Consider the following 16,653-nt stretch of genomic DNA (forward strand, 5'->3'; position numbering starts at 1 on the left):
ACTTAGTTCAAACGTATGCCTATTTTATATCAATCTTGACACCCTCATTGTAGGTGATGTTGAGCACACACATTTGGTGAAGGGGCTTAGTTTGGTTCTTCTGCACAAAGTTAGGAGTGAGATTGACAAAGAACTTGCGAAATAAGTGAATCCAGATCGACCTCTGGATCCTTTTTAAACACATCCTCAACACGCCTCGGACAACTACAAGCTCAACCAAACATCAGCCAAGGATGCGAGAGGGAGAGCGCAACGCGAGATGGGAGTTGGGAGACTGTACGACTGAATCCAGGTCGGCCTTTGGCTCCTTTTCAAACTCAAAAACTAATGTTTTTTAGGAGAGGCAAGAGATAGTGCGGCCGCCATTATCAACGAAGCAGATTAGGGTAATGGTGAATGTGATTGGTTGCGGATCTAGTAGTAGATATATGAATCCAACAGTCATTTTGTTTTCACGATGGTTAGGATGGGTGGGTTAATTTATCAAAAAACTAGATTACTTTAACATTTCCCTATATATATAAGTTATTAATTTTTTTAAAAAAATTTACAAAAGTAAATTTAACCTACATTTGTATCTAAAACTTTTGTTAAGCACTCATCTATACAAAGTTTCTATACTTATGCCTCAATTTGGTTATGAATGTGAATTTACTTATTTGTACAAGCTTCTACAGAATGATAAGAAAGAATAATAAGAAAGAATAATAAGAAGTCAATAGGATAAATATTGCATCACAGAGACCTACAACCATATATGTATAAATATGTAAAGTAAAAAGAAATCCAATGATATCATGATTGAGACAACATCAAAAGATCTCAAGAGAGAATAAAAACTTGCATAAAGCAACACTGAGCCATCCACAAGAACATCTCAACGTCTTTTTCTTTCAAAAACAAAAACCCATTTATTCATTCAAGCAATTATTGCACAGAACATTGTGTGTGTGTCTGTGAGTGTTTGTAAAACTGTGTTTTTTCCGCTGAATAAATCAAGCATGCGATGTGTTCCGTCCCGGCATCAACCTTTCGATCATCGTAACCTCACGGATTGAAAATGATGCAACAATTTTCCTACTTTTTGGTACCACGGACAACCCCATCGTAATCGAAAGATAAAAATCAATCTCCTCAGTTCCCACGCGATCGATGACGCTGCTGCTGATCTAGTCCACAGGACGAGCTCGATCGGGTGTGCAGCAATGGCGGTGGGTCGACCTCGGGCTTTATTTAAATCCGCACTCAGTGATCCATTCGCGCTGCCGAATGAAAAGGCATTTGGCTTCCTTTGGAGTGTAGAATCGGGCACCTTCAACACAAACAACGCCAGTTTGAGAGAGCTGTTGGTTGTATCCTCAGGGAGGGTATTATTTGAGCCCAGTGGTCGGACATGGGCCGAATCATACCCCATGTCTGGAAGATCGTAACAGTAGTTACGGTGGTGACGGCTCAACGGGTGCTGCTGTTGCTGCTGCTGGAATTGAGCTATTCAGATACCTATGTCTGGAAGCCGTCCCCTGAGTAATTTCCAATCCATGTGGCCGGTAGGTTCTTGTGAATTGGCGAAAATGGCCCACATTGTAACAGATTCTGCAAGCTAGTGAACTCTGGGATGTAGTTGGTGCTTGTGAAGTCAGTTAAGCCGAAATCGCTGCATAGGAAGTCGTCCTGTGGCTGCGAAGGGAAGTATTGCTGGAACAGTAGAACGCTTTCCGGTGAGGAGGCTTGCGTGAAGGAAAGAGGTTTTTGGGTGTTGTCAAACGGTGCCCAGTTGCACGAAGAGCTGTACCCTTCGAGTGATTGATGGTCACATGATTCCTCAAAACATGTGCCGTCGCTGCTTGTGGGCTCGGATAGCGTGGATTCACCTCGCGGCATCGCATGGAAGTCGGTGCTGTTTAGGAGCTGGGGCTTGGTGATGATGGAGGGGTCGAGATCGTTGGAGTGGTGGTGGGTCCCGAGCAACGCCTCCATGGGAGGTTTTTCGTCTATTGGCGATGGGGGACCGGACATGCCCAACTGGTTGGAGCAAGGGAAGTCTTCAACTTTGATTTCGGTTGAGGAATCTAACAACGACACCGACAGCGGCGTCGCTACTAGTTGCTGCCTCTGGTTTCCTTCCATGTCTTGCAGATTGCGCTTCAGACGAGAGTTCCAGTAGTTTTTGATCTCATTGTCTGTTCGTCCAGGAATGCGGCCAGCAATCAGCGACCACCTGTGTAGCACCAAAATTTTGCCAAGTTAGGTCGTCATTCCCACCATGTGACGTCCACCTGGCTATAGTTTGCAAGAATAATATTAACATCGAAATAGTAAAAAAAATAAGATAACAATAACAACATAGAGATTCGAGAGATTAGTACTTGTTTCCTAGAAGAGAGTGCAACTTGATGATCAGCTCGTCCTCATCAGGCGAGAAATTGCCCCGTTTCAAGTCAGGGCGCAGATAGTTCATCCATCGTAGTCTGCAACTTTTCCTGCATCTCTTCAGCCCTGAAATCCAGAGCACCGACCCCGTTAGACGCCAGCACAACCAAGCACTGCACTATCAAATACCTACCAATCTTCTATTTGGAACAATGCGCAAGGGATTGTTCTGCTCCGAATGTGAACCTAAGTCCATACCTGCGCGTTTTGGCAGAATGCGCCAATTCCCCTCCCCATTGGCTCTCACGAAGGCGGTGAGGATAGAGTCTTCTTCCGCAGTCCAAGGCCCTTTGTTCAACCCCTCGCCTGTCGTAACCCTACTACTGCTGGGAGCCCGTCCCATCTGTACGAGTCCAATGCTACCGCAGCGAAAGTCTTTACCAAGCAACTGCTCCACACGTTCGAAATCCTAAGTCACGCGCTGGTCGATCCTTCACGAACCTCGTGCTACAAATTTCCGGAACTGATCAACCCACGCGAATGATATATTCTCGAACTTCAGCTCTCTGCAGCATTCATCATCGACTGTTGCGCCTGCTTTTGTACTCCAATTGACCAAGTCCTGGCAGACCACCCAAGTGCCAACTAAGCCAGTGGCGGGCGACGTTGAAAACCACCTTCATTTACTTCCCCTTGGCAGCCGTGTAGCATCACCCGATGGGAGCACACAACCGAGTAATTCCAACTCCCCCACAGCCCGCAACACAACGAGATTTCTAGACCTGGAAAATCTTGCTAAAGTAGAAAAATTCTAGACATCCTGCACCGTTGAACTGACGAGGCGTCGTGACTCGTGGAAGCCAGTCGAACTGACGATACCCCTCTGCAGCAGCTACAGTGTCCCTCTTTCGTACGCATCACACTTCGCTCACACCATCACATTGGGTGACGTCGCAGGTGTCGGTATTCACGCCAAGCTCGAACCCCCTGACGATGGATGGTAGACGTCAAATTCGGGGCGGGGGTGAATGCCTCTGACACACAATCAGATCTCACATGCGTGAATCCATTCACCTCACTTGTCGGATTCGCTGCTGCATCCACGCCGCCACTCATCGCAGGGCACGTCAAGGAGGCGCACACATGACAAAGGCCAATAAGGGACGAGCGAGGAAAACAACAATAATTGGGGTGACTCCGCAAGAGCGTGAGCTTGACGAGGATGAGTTCGGATTATTCAATCAGGTGGAAAATGTGGTGGGAACTGCCCAAAGTCGTGCCTTTTGTAAATCGGCATGGCGGCCCCTTGACCACGAATTTATGCTTTTGTTGCGGCTTCTCCGGCGGTCGTCAACGAGGAACCCCAGGCTCTGGTGGAAAACCCCATCCCTCCCAAGCAGTGCCTAATCTGGACCTAGTCCACAAGTTCTCTTTCATCTTCATCATCCTCGTGTTTTCCTAGAGCTTTGTTTCTGATTTTGGCGTTTTGAGGTTATGGGTTTGAGAGAATGGCCCACTGACTGAATTGGGTTGCAAATGTCTAGACTCAAGCATGACTTTTCCTGCTTGTTGTTGTTCTTAGTTTTGGGAGAAATTAGGGTTTCGTTTCTTGTTTCGTTTAGGGTTTCGGTTTTGCCACACACTCAATATCCGTTGTATCTTGTGCTTGGATTTGTTTGTTTTTGTTGTTGCTGTTGTTTATTTGGTGTTTAACGAGATGTTTCTGGTGGAGGTTGATGTAGTTCACACAATTGTTTTATTTGTTTATTTGTTAAATATATATGTATATTCATATCTGTATCTGTTTATCACACTGTGGCACGTGTTTGTTTATTTTGTTTGTGAAAGTAGAAACGTTATTAAATATAAAATCATATACTTGAAGAAAAGAGGGTTTTATTATTTTTTTAATATTATTATTATTATTATTATTATTTATAATAGTTTTTTTATTTTTTTAATTACTCATTGATTCATCCTTTGTTTCTTTTTTTGTCATTTGAATGATATGATAAATTGCAACATTACAATTAAAAATAATATTATCAGATAGAAGGAGAACCTCTTTCAAACCACTGATTAATAGTTATTATCAAAGTGTGAAAACATTACTCCATTTGCCTCTTGTAGCCACCACATTCATTAACAAAATTAGTAAGACTCATTCTAAAATTCCAGAAACATAGATTAGTTTGATATTAATCTGAGATCTTTTATGTTTACAGCAAATTGGAAGTATGATTCATTCTTTTTGAAAGTACAAATGAGGTAAAATAGTATATATATGCATATACACAGAAATAATTAAATTACCAAATTTTAATTTATCAATTTTCATCTTTGTCAATTTCTCGTTTTGCAAGTTTTCAATATTTTTTCACTCTCCAAGTTGTTGAGCTGCTATTACTACTCTACCTAAAGAATTTCTTGGATTAGCAATTTTTTCCAACTCATCCCACACAAGAACAAGTAAACAATCCACACACATGATATATATATATTTATATATATACATAAAACACACAAATGGAATCCCTTCAATACAAGAGTTGTAATTCAAGGTTTCACAATTTGAGTTGAAGTTGTCTCAAGCCAATGGAAACATGTAAAAAAAAAATCAAGAGAAAATGACATAGAATAAACTCACCATCTATGCCATCTACTTTTACCTAAGGTCTTCAAGACCATGTTGACAATTCAACAAAATTGAATCCAAATCAAGCATGCCTTTCTCATCAATAAAAACTTCATTCACTCTCTCTTTTCCAAACCATATCATACTTTTTTATTTGGTGTTGCCTACAGAAAATCCATTTCAAACCTTATTTCTAGAAAAATGTTAAATAGACCCATGCTTTTACTAAATCGACCCACCCATCTCAACCATCATGAACAAAAAAATGACCTCTAAATTTATTTCTCCACAATTGGATTCGCAACCAATAAAAATCAACCACATTCATCATGATTACTATATTCTTCATCAAGAGTGGGTAAAAAATCATGGGTCTATTTAACATTCCCCTATTTCTAAAGCTAATGCCCATGTTTAATCTTATTTATGAGCACAAGTTGGTAATATGCAAAATAATTTACATTGGGGTTCAATTTTGATTTTGATTTCATTTTCAATTTGTATTTTCAAGTTTGGATTCTCTTTGTTTTTTCTGATCGTTTAATTATTATTATTGTTTGCAAGCCATGTCAGCGTTAGGTCCACTCTGATTTGTCGGTATCTTAGAACAAGTGGTGATACCGACAAGTAGGACGGTGTCGGCGGCCGTGACACGTTTCAGAGCCCTAAAAACTCTTTAAATAGGCTCGTGGGGCTGTAATGGATCCAGACTGAGGACGGATGGCATATGGACGAATGAGATTTGGAAGTGCTTGAGCTTCAGAGATATTTTAGTGCGACGAACTTGTTTCAAATGTCGAAGTTTCATGATAGTAATTTTAACTTGTATATGATCGAAATGTATTAGAAATGTGGGTATTATTACAAGAATTTTATTGGAAATTTATGTCGGAAATTTAATGACTAAAAAAGAAAAAAACAACTTCAACAAAATTGCTACAATTGTATTATTAAAAAATCAGGGAATGATTTTTTTGTTGGATATATGTGTGTATATATAAATAAATAAATAAAGATAAAGTTTTTATTTCCCATTTAACTTACATATAAATGAAACATTTAAAAATAAGATCAATATGATCAACCAGGTGGATGTCGGATTAAATTACAATAAAAATAGATTTCTTTAAAATCAAAACGTAAAAATCACTTGGTTCTTTACATCCATTCATTGATGTTTGAATAAATAAATTCTTGCAAAGTAAATATAAAAATCTAAAATTTAGTTAGTGCAAATCTAACAACAATATAAAACTTATAAATCTTATTTTTCAAACAAGAAGAAAAAAAAAAATATACACTACAGAGTTCGTTAAATAGATGTTTTTCTCTATATATATTCTTTTTTCCTCTTTCTAATTTTCACCATACAAGTAATTCAATCACCTATTACAACTAATTTTTTCACTCCCAAAATTGACCACCCTCTCACCTATTGATTTTTACAATAATAAAATATCTTCACCTCATGAATTCCAACTAAGATAGTTTAACTTGTAAAAATAAAGTCATTTCCAACAACTATGATTCCCTATAATTAATTTATTTATTCATTATTTTTTTCTTTTACTGTAAAATATTGGTGGATGATTCCTATAAAAAAATGAATTCAGAATGGAGCCAAATATATCCAAATGATACCCATCTAGTTAGAATGGTGCTGATTATTGCATGGAGAGAATCTCTCTGTCACCTTTGCTCTAGTTTCTATTCTTTGACTCTACAACAAATTTTTTGGGGCTTGTGTTGATGGAACAAGGGTACTATCTCCACGTTAAATGCCTTTATTGGGTTTAAATAATATTTGGCTAACTTAAGTTGTGATCAATTTCAATTTGACAAAGTAATCAAGCAAGTTGAGGAGGTCTAAGGAAGCAAAACAAGAGAAAAAAAAAAAAAAAAAAAAAAAAAAAACTTACAAGAAAGAGTCAATTGAGTTTAACATTTCTAAAATTGTTTTAATACCATTTTGATTTGATTTGATTTGATTTTATCTCAAATAGAATGGTATTGTTATTCATTAAATAATGGCTTGGAAAAAAGATGCTGTTCACTATATATAAATAAATGTATAAATAAAGAAATAAATATATTTACAAATCATTATTTTACATAAATTGATTATTTTAAATTCTGTATCGAAATAATTCGATCTGACACCTGATCTCAGCTACAGAAATAAATGTATTACTCAAATATTTGTGAGGATTTCTGGTTAGTTTTAAGGTTAAAGAGTTGAGAAATTAGCTCCATCTTTATAAGTATCACAATATGATGTGGTAACATATTTAAATTTATGATTATAGTTTTTGAAAAAAGTTAGGCAGATAAACACATATAAACCAATATCAAAAATTTAGAATAATCCTATTATTTTTTTTACAATATAAATAAGAAATAAAATACATAAAGCACAATAAATATCACATTAGTTAACTCACCTTTAAATTTTTATTATGATAAATTATGAATTAATCGATGGATCATTATACTGTAAATGGAGTACACAATTGATTAGGATAATTGCATTGGTGATTGCAAATATTCAAATAACTTGTAACAAACTAAAATCCTACTTAATGTAAAACAAAAGATCAATCAACCACTGCATTGTATTGATATATATATATATATATATATATATAGAATTAATCAATCAATTAGTTATTTTTTTAATATTTTAATGATTTGACACTTAAAATATTGACTTAGATCTGAATTGAAAAAGAAATAAAAAAATTTAAATATCCTATACAATTTTTTTAAGAATTAATTAAATTTTTGAATATTAAAAAAGTTGAATGATTTTATTTTTATACTGGAATTTTAATTTTACACTACACATTTCAATATTGAAATTTGTTATGATTTTATCAACATGGACTGTTATTTTTAGAATAATCTTCCAAAGAACCCTTACAAGTTTGAAAATTAGAATCAAATTATTGATTCAAAATTTCAAAAATCACATCAAATTAATTTGTCTTAGACAATCTTCAAAAGTCCAAAAAAACTGAACAAATAAAATGTTCTTTATACTAATCTTTTTGATATTGTCAAGAATACTGCTTTTGAAAACTAATGCCAATCTCATACACTGAAATTTAAGATCAAAAGAGAATGATGGATGTACTCCACTCAAAAAAACACCCAAATGGATCATCTAATACGTTAAATTGTCTTCATCTTTAAAACCAAATATCAATATCCTACTTCTGTGTAACCAGACGAGTAACTGTATTTTAAAGCCTCCGATGTAGATAATGAAGCTTCTGTTGTAAACATTGAAGCTTCAGTTGTCGGATTGTAATCTTCAGGTATCAATGCTGAAACAAAAATTATCGATAGTAAAGTCTCAAATGTCGATATTGAAGCTTTAGTTATCAATTAAAGAAGCTTCAGTTGCCAAGATGGAGTCCTCAGGTGTCAATATTGTAGCATATGTTATGGATACTGCCGCTTTATGTATCGATATTAAAGTTTATGTTATCAATATTGAAATATCTATGATCGGTATTGAGGCTATAGTTGTCAGTATCGAAGTTCCTGTTATCGAATTTGAAGCTTCATATGTCACAAATGAAGCTCCAGTTGTAAAAAATAGAAGCTTTTGAGATTGATAACAAGTATTCAAGCTGTCGAACATAGAATGAAAGTGGTGAAATCACCCACACATGGGAAAGGCACAGCGGTGAGAGAATGGAAGAGTCGATGGTATAGGAGGATGATCGCTGAGGAGCTTGACGTTCGCAGACACTGCGCATCGACATCGACGCCACGAAATTCAAGGGCAAATGACTGCCGAATTTATTGCTGTGTGTAAGAATGGTGCACAATGGTATGAAAAAAAAAAAAAAAAAAAAAAGGCAGAGAAAACAAACCCGCAAACTCAAAGGGCTTGAACAAAGGTTGCACTGCTTGCAACGCAAGGTTGTTGGAGCCTAATGCTCCCTTTCACCTTCAAAGGATTTGGACAAAAGCTGCAGTCACTAATCTGACGACAACGATGTCGCAGAGAGCTCACAAGCTAGTTTGAGACGCGAGATCTAATACTCCTCCCCTTCGTCGTCGCCGTCGCCCTCGGTCGAATCCGCACCCACCTCCTCTAAATCCTTCTAAAGCGCGGCCAGATCATTGCACGCCTCGGAGAATTCCCCGTCCTCCATGCCCTCGCCGACGTACCAGTGCACAAACGCCCGCTTCGCACACATGAGGTCGAACTTGTGGTTCAGCATTGCGAGCATTCCGCCACCGCAGTGCTGTTGGCGATCATGCACACAGCGCGCTGCACCTTGGCCAGATCGCCGCCCGGGACCACGGTCGGGGGCTGGTAGTTGATCCCCACTTTGAACCCCTTGGACACCAGTCCACGAACTGGATCGTCCGCTTGGTTTTGATGGTGCCCAATGATACATTCACCCCCTTGGGCACGACGTCGCCCCAGTACATCATCGCGCAGGCGATGTACTTGCCGTGCCTGGGATCGCACTTGGCCATCATGTTGGATGGCTCGAACACGCTGTTGCTCAGCTCCGACACCGACAGCTGCTCGTGATAAGCCTTCTCGGCGGAGATCATTGGCGCGTAGGACGAGAGCATGAAGTGGATCCTGGGGTATGGCACCAAATTTGTCTGGAATTTGGTGAGGTCCATGTTCAGCGCTCCGTCGAACCATAGGAAGACGACAAGGACGACATCACCTGCGTGATGAGCCTGTTCAGGTTGGTGTAAGTCGGTCGCTCGATGTCCAGATTCCTCCGGCATATGTTGTAGATGGCTTAGTTGTCATGCATGACTGACACTTCTGTGTGCTCCAAGAGGCCGTGGCAAGATAGAATTCTGTTGTAAGGCTCCACCACGGCGCTAGATACTTGTGGGCTTGGGAATACAAACATGGAGAGCTTGGACTTTTTGCCGTAATCCACAGATAGCGTCTCTAGGAGCAGAGAGCCTATGCCGGAGCCAGTGCCGCCACCGACTGAGTGTTATACCATGAATCCCTGCAGGCCAGTGCACATGTCCGCCAGCTTCCGGATTTTATCCAACGCGAGATCCTTGATCACCTTCCTAACTGCAAAAACAAGCTATCGTCAGTGTAACTTCAGGGGAAAAGATTTCTGACGCATTAACTGTTGATTGCAGCTATTTAATTACGTAGAAGTGATTGTGTGCAGTGGTGGTGAGCTTGTACCCGTGTAGTGTCCACGGGCGAAGTTGTTGGCAGCATCCTCCTTTCCACTGATGAGCTGCTCGGGGGGGGGGGGGGGGGGGGGGGGAGGAGAGAGCTGGCGGTATGTGCCAGTGCGCACCTCATCAATCACGGTGGGTTCCAAGTCCAAGAACACACACCGGGGCACATGCTTACCTGCTCCCGTTTCGCTAAAGAAGATGTTGAAGGCATCGTCTCCTCCTCCCACCGTCTTGTCACTTGGCATAAGAGCCGAGTCTACCTGAACTGTAAACAAACTTTGCTGAAAATCAGGAACACTGAAAGCACAACTGGATGCCATGTTCCAGACGAAGAGCTCCCAACAGGCGTGGCCGATCTGAATGCCGGCTTGGCCGACGTGGATGGATAGACACTTTCTCATTGTGAATTGCTTTAGCAGTCGCTAAACCACAGACGTCTCTTGATTCTGGAATTCCTGAGCTGGCAACCTCCGCTTGAGTAGGGTGAAACGAGATGCGAAGCCTGGGACTGTGAGTGCCGTGTCCGACAACTTGGAGCACAACTCAAGCCCGAGTTAATCTGTTGCAATGAAGTAGCCAACGATCGGACGATGACGACGACGGAGCTCTATCAATCTCTTAACTGCAGGTAACAACTTCCTTGACGGGTTTCAGATGTCCTGCCGCAGCTACATTCCTCAAACCAGCACAGAGCTAGTGGAAATGACAATCAGACGCTGCAGTGTGAGAGATCAATACTTATTTTATGCAACGACATGACGATTGCGTCGTCGTAACTCACACCGATTGCATCCTGTCGAATCCTGCAGCTTCAGGATTCGCAGAGATGCACGCGACATCGTAATTAGGGACGCAAGCCTTGCTCTGGGCAGTTACACAAGCTTAAGAAGTTGCATCAACCACGAACTCAGAAAACCACCTACCCCACTTCCCCATGAATGAGCAAACAACGACCACTGCTGATCCTTCGCGAAAGCATCCAGGCTCCTCAAAGCACCCTTACAAACAATACACACTCGAATCTAAACTTCTGTGGCTTACAAGAAAACCAGCGCACCTACTTGAAGACGCTAAACGACGTGGCCTGAGTTTAAACTCGTCGGATTGTTAATAACTGCTGCTGCATCAGCTAAAGCAGCAGAAGCAACTGAATCGGCTGAGTTCCAAATCCCTGAAGAGATCCAACTGGGTGCAATTGCAGTTGGAGATTGTATTGGTGGCCATGGTGGTATGCAACTGCTAGGCCTTCATCTGGACCAAGAGTTGAAAAGGCAGCTAGTTGAATATTATCAGAACCCATAGTTTCGAACCTCCTGATAGCACCCAACTATCGGAACCCAAGGTTTTCAGGTATTTAACAGCACCCGACTATTAGAACCCATGGTCTCGAGGTTCCTGATAGCACCCAACTATCAGAACCCGTGGTTTTGAGTTATCTGGTAGTACCCAACTATCAGAACCTTTGGTTTTGAAGTACCTGATAGTACCCAACTATCAGCAAAGTAAAACTGTTGTTGGATAATTTGAGGCGGTACCCATGTGGCCGAATTCAACTTTTGGCTTATAAACGAACTGCTGCAAAGGTGTTTGATATGGTCCATACTCACTACTAACAAAGTTGAATGAAACATTTATTGTTTGTCCTTTTCTGTATAACCTCTTCTAACCCTTTTTTTACTTTTTAATTATTAATTTCAGTGAAAATATTTTTATACATTTTTTGATCTCATTGTGGGAATGAGATTTTTTATTCTTTTAAATTAATTTATTAAATAATTTTCATAAGTAGTTGATATCAATAATGACAGAAATAATAAGTCATAAATAAAAACATACATCAAGATAAAGATTTTGGGAATTTATTTAATTGGTATGTATTTTTTTCCAATGAAAATTTTAATGTCTAGACATGAGAAGTGGCAGGTTGGGGTAGTAGTAGCAAAAATTGTGGTGACATTAGCAATAACCTTTGTGTATGTTATTGTAAAGATGTAACAAAGTTGCAATGCCATTCTCCAATTTCATGTCACAATGGTCAACCCTGATTATGTACTCTCATTTTTCTACCTCCAACATTACCACTTACAAGGAACATAATATTTTCTTTTTCCTCATGAGTTCCCACATACAATCGTGGACAAACGCAATTGAGAGTCAAACCCTTGTTCCCAGAAGAAAGAATCTTAATTCTTCTGCCACTGCCGGCAAGTCATAGTCCTGAAAAGTATGACACACGAGTTACTGCCTGCCACTGCTTACAAGTATAACACACAAGAGAATGCTCTTTGGCCACAAAATTAAAACGCACAAAGTGTGCTTATTCCGTGGATTTCTGAGTGTAGAATAAGAGAAATAAGAACGAGAACGAAACTGGTGAAGTTATCCAGAGTAAAGGAGAAAAAACAGTGAAGTAACACATATAGTTGAGGTGCCAAGATGCATTGAAATATTCATGCAGGCTGCGATGAAGGCAGTGAAATTTCCATTAAGATATTCAGAACCGGTGAGTACATCTTTGAATTAAATAATTAAACCACTTTCGAATCATAGTGGTAAGAATGCGTAAGTCGCGTGTGAACAATCTAAATCTCTACACGTCCACTACTGCCTAACTTACTGATCATGGAATTTTTTTATAGAATTATGATACAATCGAATTCTCTGTGTGTAGAGGATACGGTTATTGATGATGATGGGATCTTTCTGAATTACCTAGGCCACAGCTGTAAGATCCAGTGATGTAGTGGGCTCATACAACCGAGCCTAAATCTAAGATTCGATGATTAATCCCTCCGCATGCAAAGAATGGGGTTTCGTGATTCAAAAAATGGCTAAACTGAGACTGATGACAAACACTCAAAACTGTGATTTGTCAAGGCTGTCAAAATAGGGGTGGACTAGAGCTTCCTTAGCTGAAATTCGATTCGCTGGGTTGTATTGCAACAAGCGCTGCAAATCAAAACCTATACCATGAGTGTACAGAAACAAAGAAGGGTAGAACTTAGTTTCTACTTGCAAGCAAGACCAACTATAAATAATTTAATGTTCGTTTCCAAGCAAGATTCCACATCACAGGGGCCACGTGCATGGTGGATACTTACATCGAGGAGATCGACACCACTTCGTTCGACTCTTGGCACAGCTTGTGCAATCTCGTGAGGCTTCCACTGCGGGTAAGAATGCCAGTTCCGCAGAGTAGTTACACCTGGCCATATTTGCTCATTTGGCGTTCCCAACAACCTGCAATGAACCAAATTAATGAACATCACGTGCTTGCTCAGTTCGCCTCTCTTTTGCTAGTCTTCACCAAGCGAAGGATTTGGGAAGTGACCGAATATAGTCGTGGTGTAGAATAAGAAAATTCTCCAAGAGAGAATCGTGGGCGGTTTCTTACCGAAAAATGAAGAGAAGTTGCTGAAGTTCAGAATTTCCTGGAAATAGAGGCGACTTCCGACACAGCTCAGCTATAGGCATGCAGCAGATAGAACAAACTGAGGTCATTGAATGGTAGCCACATCAAGAAAAACATACAACCTACACCAAAGAACATCACACAGTCAGGACATCACGAACTTGAAGTCCTTACAGCTGTTGAAGAGTGTCAAAGAGTTCTGATTGATTCTCACCAAATACACATCCTACAGACCACATGTCCACGGGCGTTGAATAATGTGAGGCTCCCAGCAGAATTTCAGGAGCACGATACCATAGTGTAACAACCTGCGCGGCAAGTCCTAGGATTCAGCATCTTGATACCAAAAGCGAGACCAAAAATGTGAAGGCGGTTTCGCATCAATCGCAATGCAGGGATAAAAGGCGAGTCACAATCAACTGACCTCATGGGTATAGCTCTTCATTGGGACAGTGAAAGCCCTTCCTAGTCCTAAATCCGCAATTTTTAAGAGGCCCTTTTTCCAATCAACGAGGAGGTTTTGGGGCTTCAGATCCCTGCACGAAGGAGAGGTAATTCACTAGAAATGAGTTTGGGAACAAGCGTACAACAGAAATTAAGTTTACACAATGATCCTTCTTACAAAGGGTTTTGATAAGCTTCAATGCATCCGGAGTCTAGATGGAAGGCGAAAATCCATGCCCTGGCGGATTTTGAAATTTGGCACGACTTCATCAGAGCGATACCTGTGCATGATTCCGTGGCTGTGGCAATGAGCAACTCCTTTCAGCAATTGGAACATGAAGCTCTGCGCTCATTCAGGAGAGAATGGAGGAAGTATGCCTTCAATTAGAATGTGATTTGACACGGTGGTTCAAGATTGAGCAATATGGAGCAGTGGGATTAAGCACTGGTCACGCATGTAGTTGCGAAGGTAATCGCAATGGACAAGTTCATGAGAGGTAAGATGTTTACTAACTTTGATGGTGTTTTGAGGAAGCGGGTTGTCAGGGCCTGGCCAAGATAAATCCATAAACCTTCTCAGGTCTGTATCAATGTACTCGAAAACCATGAACAACGATGTCTTTCCATTCTTGTGCGAATTCTCCACACTCAATAATCTGTGTCAATCAAGGGACCACAATGTCAAATGCATTTTCATCATAGAGATTGCTAGTTAGCAGCAATGGTATATCAAATGAGATAGCAAACAAAGTTTTAGAAAAAAAAAATTGACAATAAGGCGCACAGGCCAAAGTTTCCAAATTGAGCATAATCCCTAGAGAACCGAGTTTCCAGAGCCAGAATGCGGATTACCGAACGAAGTAGATGCACGTAGAGAGCACTTGCAAGAGAGATACTTCTCGCAACGTCGTGGCAGGAATACCCTCCTTCTCGTTCTCTATCTTATTCTTTTTCAGCGCCACCATCGCTCCTGTCCTCTTATCCCAGGCCTTATACACTTTCCCATACATTCCCTCCCCAATCTTCTCTATCTTCTCGTAGTTCTCCATCTCTCGTCACTCTGTCATCGACTAGAATCCTTCTAAAACCCCAAGTACACTCACCACGCAACCCCAGAAAATACATAAACACACACAAATGCAAGCAGAGTAACCTAGAGAATGAAGCATCCCTCCGCTCACGAGCTCATTCACGCAACCTATTTCATCGAATCGTCCATTCGCTCCAAAAAAACAACAACACCCAACTCATCCGCCCTCAAAACAGACGACCCAACTCTAAAGCACTAACCCACGAACACTCCGCCGAATGGGCGCACCCCTAATCGCAGTGGAACCCAAATCTCCTCGCTGCTTCATTCTCTAGGCAACCTGCTGCTTCATCGCTAATCCATGACTCCTGCTCCCACTACCACTCTCTCCACCACATCCCCTCCCCTCTCCACCACACTCTCACACCACCAGCACACCGCCATGACTCGAAACAATGTGATCGGCGGCTCCAAGTCCATTCAAGCGCACCTCGCAACCCAGCAAGTGAGTCCGAAATCAAGCTGAGGAATCATGAACGATTACATACAGAGAGAGAAGGGGCCCCGCAAAGAAGGAGCAGGCCGTGGGCCGCGCGGCTCATGGCGGCTCTATGTCTCATTAGTGCTAATCAAATACGATTACGGTTAATCTCATAGTTGAACAGATTTAGGAGGGGTTTGGGGGGGGGGCAGCCTGGTTGAAAAGGGACGCTGCCAACTTGGAGTAATAACCGGTTTGATTTGGGAAACCCAGAGGAACATTGCATTAACTTTAATTAGACCATTCCCCCTAAAACATGTAGTAATGATAATGTTATTGCTAAATGATCCACCGCCCACCTACGAACGACCCTACCACCCTACTGCTCCACTTCCACCATGCTGTCCCCAAATGAGGATTAACCAACGAGGCTTAATTAGGGATCAAGTCTTCGGGCCCCACCGAAACGGGTTGAGGCGAATCCCAGCCTCAGAATTAATGACAAAACGCGGGCCGGGCCGAGTGGGTCGGGCCTGGGGAGGGGGAGAGCGAGAGTACGAGAGGGAATCATCCAAGTGGCGAAGAAGTGGAGCCATATTCTTGAGATTTGAATTTTCCACGTGCCTTGGAAAGGGGGAACAGAGAGAAAGAGAGAGGAGAAAAGGAAAGGATAAAGGAAAAGAAAAAAAGGAATAGCGGGTGAGGGGGAACTGACACTCTGGCGTGGGGGTCAAATAAAGGACTCTTTCCTGGCCGAGCGGGGTGGGGGTCCGTCTCGGGAATGGGTCCGCACGGGCTTCGTGTTGATACCGTGCCGCGACACATGGGGAAAGAGAGAGAAAGAGTGGGTGGGTATAGGGGGCGCTTGCCCCAAGGCCGGCCCTGTCCAGATTGGCAACACAAAATCTTTGGTTGAAGCTCTCCTTGCTTGCCCTTATTATTTATTATTAATTTTTATTATATATTAAAGTTTTCCCCAGCTGCCCCTGACAAAGGCTATGTTCCCCACCCTGGAGTGCGGATAGGGAGGAGGAAGACATGAGAATGCCCAAAAATAAGAAATACTTGGGCAGCTTCCCAAGTTGTATATT

The 16,653-nt window shown here is 41.2% G+C and overlaps 2 protein-coding genes, 1 long non-coding RNA gene and 1 pseudogene across 6 annotated transcripts; 1 reads left to right on the forward strand and 3 right to left on the reverse strand.

Annotated features, from left to right (window-relative positions):
* Positions 1–885: 885 nt before the first annotated feature.
* On the reverse strand, positions 886–3,184 carry LOC112288276 (uncharacterized). The gene is made up of 3 exons (XM_024532310.3): positions 2,629–3,184; positions 2,367–2,496; positions 886–2,218 (listed from the first exon to the last, which is right to left on the reverse strand). Exons 1-3 carry the CDS (start codon positions 2,771–2,773, stop codon positions 1,501–1,503), a joined length of 993 nt encoding a protein of 330 aa, XP_024388078.1. The 5' UTR covers positions 2,774–3,184; the 3' UTR covers positions 886–1,500.
* A 5,604-nt stretch (positions 3,185–8,788) lies between these two features.
* On the reverse strand, positions 8,789–11,148 carry LOC112288426 (uncharacterized; annotated as a pseudogene). Its single transcript, XR_016505437.1, has 2 exons — positions 10,197–11,148; positions 8,789–10,076 (listed from the first exon to the last, which is right to left on the reverse strand). The product of XR_016505437.1 is annotated as an uncharacterized LOC112288426 (transcript).
* Positions 11,149–11,395: 247 nt separating this feature from the next.
* On the forward strand, positions 11,396–13,007 carry LOC149988129 (uncharacterized). The gene is made up of 2 exons (XR_016505438.1): positions 11,396–11,778; positions 12,538–13,007. It is a non-coding gene; the product is annotated as an uncharacterized LOC149988129 (long non-coding RNA).
* On the reverse strand, positions 12,142–15,649 carry LOC112288351 (cyclin-dependent kinase B1-1). Of its 3 annotated transcripts, none has more exons than XM_024532468.3 (8): positions 14,904–15,649; positions 14,566–14,707; positions 14,333–14,394; positions 14,032–14,143; positions 13,822–13,915; positions 13,590–13,659; positions 13,297–13,435; positions 12,142–12,412 (listed from the first exon to the last, which is right to left on the reverse strand). In XM_024532468.3, the coding sequence occupies exons 1-8, from the start codon at positions 15,098–15,100 to the stop codon at positions 12,350–12,352; spliced, it is 879 nt and encodes a 292-aa protein (XP_024388236.1). In that variant the 5' UTR covers positions 15,101–15,649; the 3' UTR covers positions 12,142–12,349. The 3 variants fall into 3 exon arrangements, with proteins under 3 accessions (XP_024388236.1, XP_024388235.1, XP_024388234.1); XM_024532467.3 differs by lacking the exon at positions 12,142–12,412 and adding an exon at positions 12,633–13,158; XM_024532466.3 differs by lacking the exon at positions 12,142–12,412 and adding an exon at positions 12,633–13,144 and having other exon boundaries at positions 14,904–15,640.
* Positions 15,650–16,653: the final 1,004 nt, after the last annotated feature.

This window comes from Physcomitrium patens, chromosome 11, assembly GCF_059467195.1.
Source record: "Physcomitrium patens ecotype Gransden chromosome 11, ASM5946719v1, whole genome shotgun sequence".
In the NCBI taxonomy this organism is placed as follows: Eukaryota; Viridiplantae; Streptophyta; class Bryopsida; order Funariales; family Funariaceae; genus Physcomitrium; species Physcomitrium patens.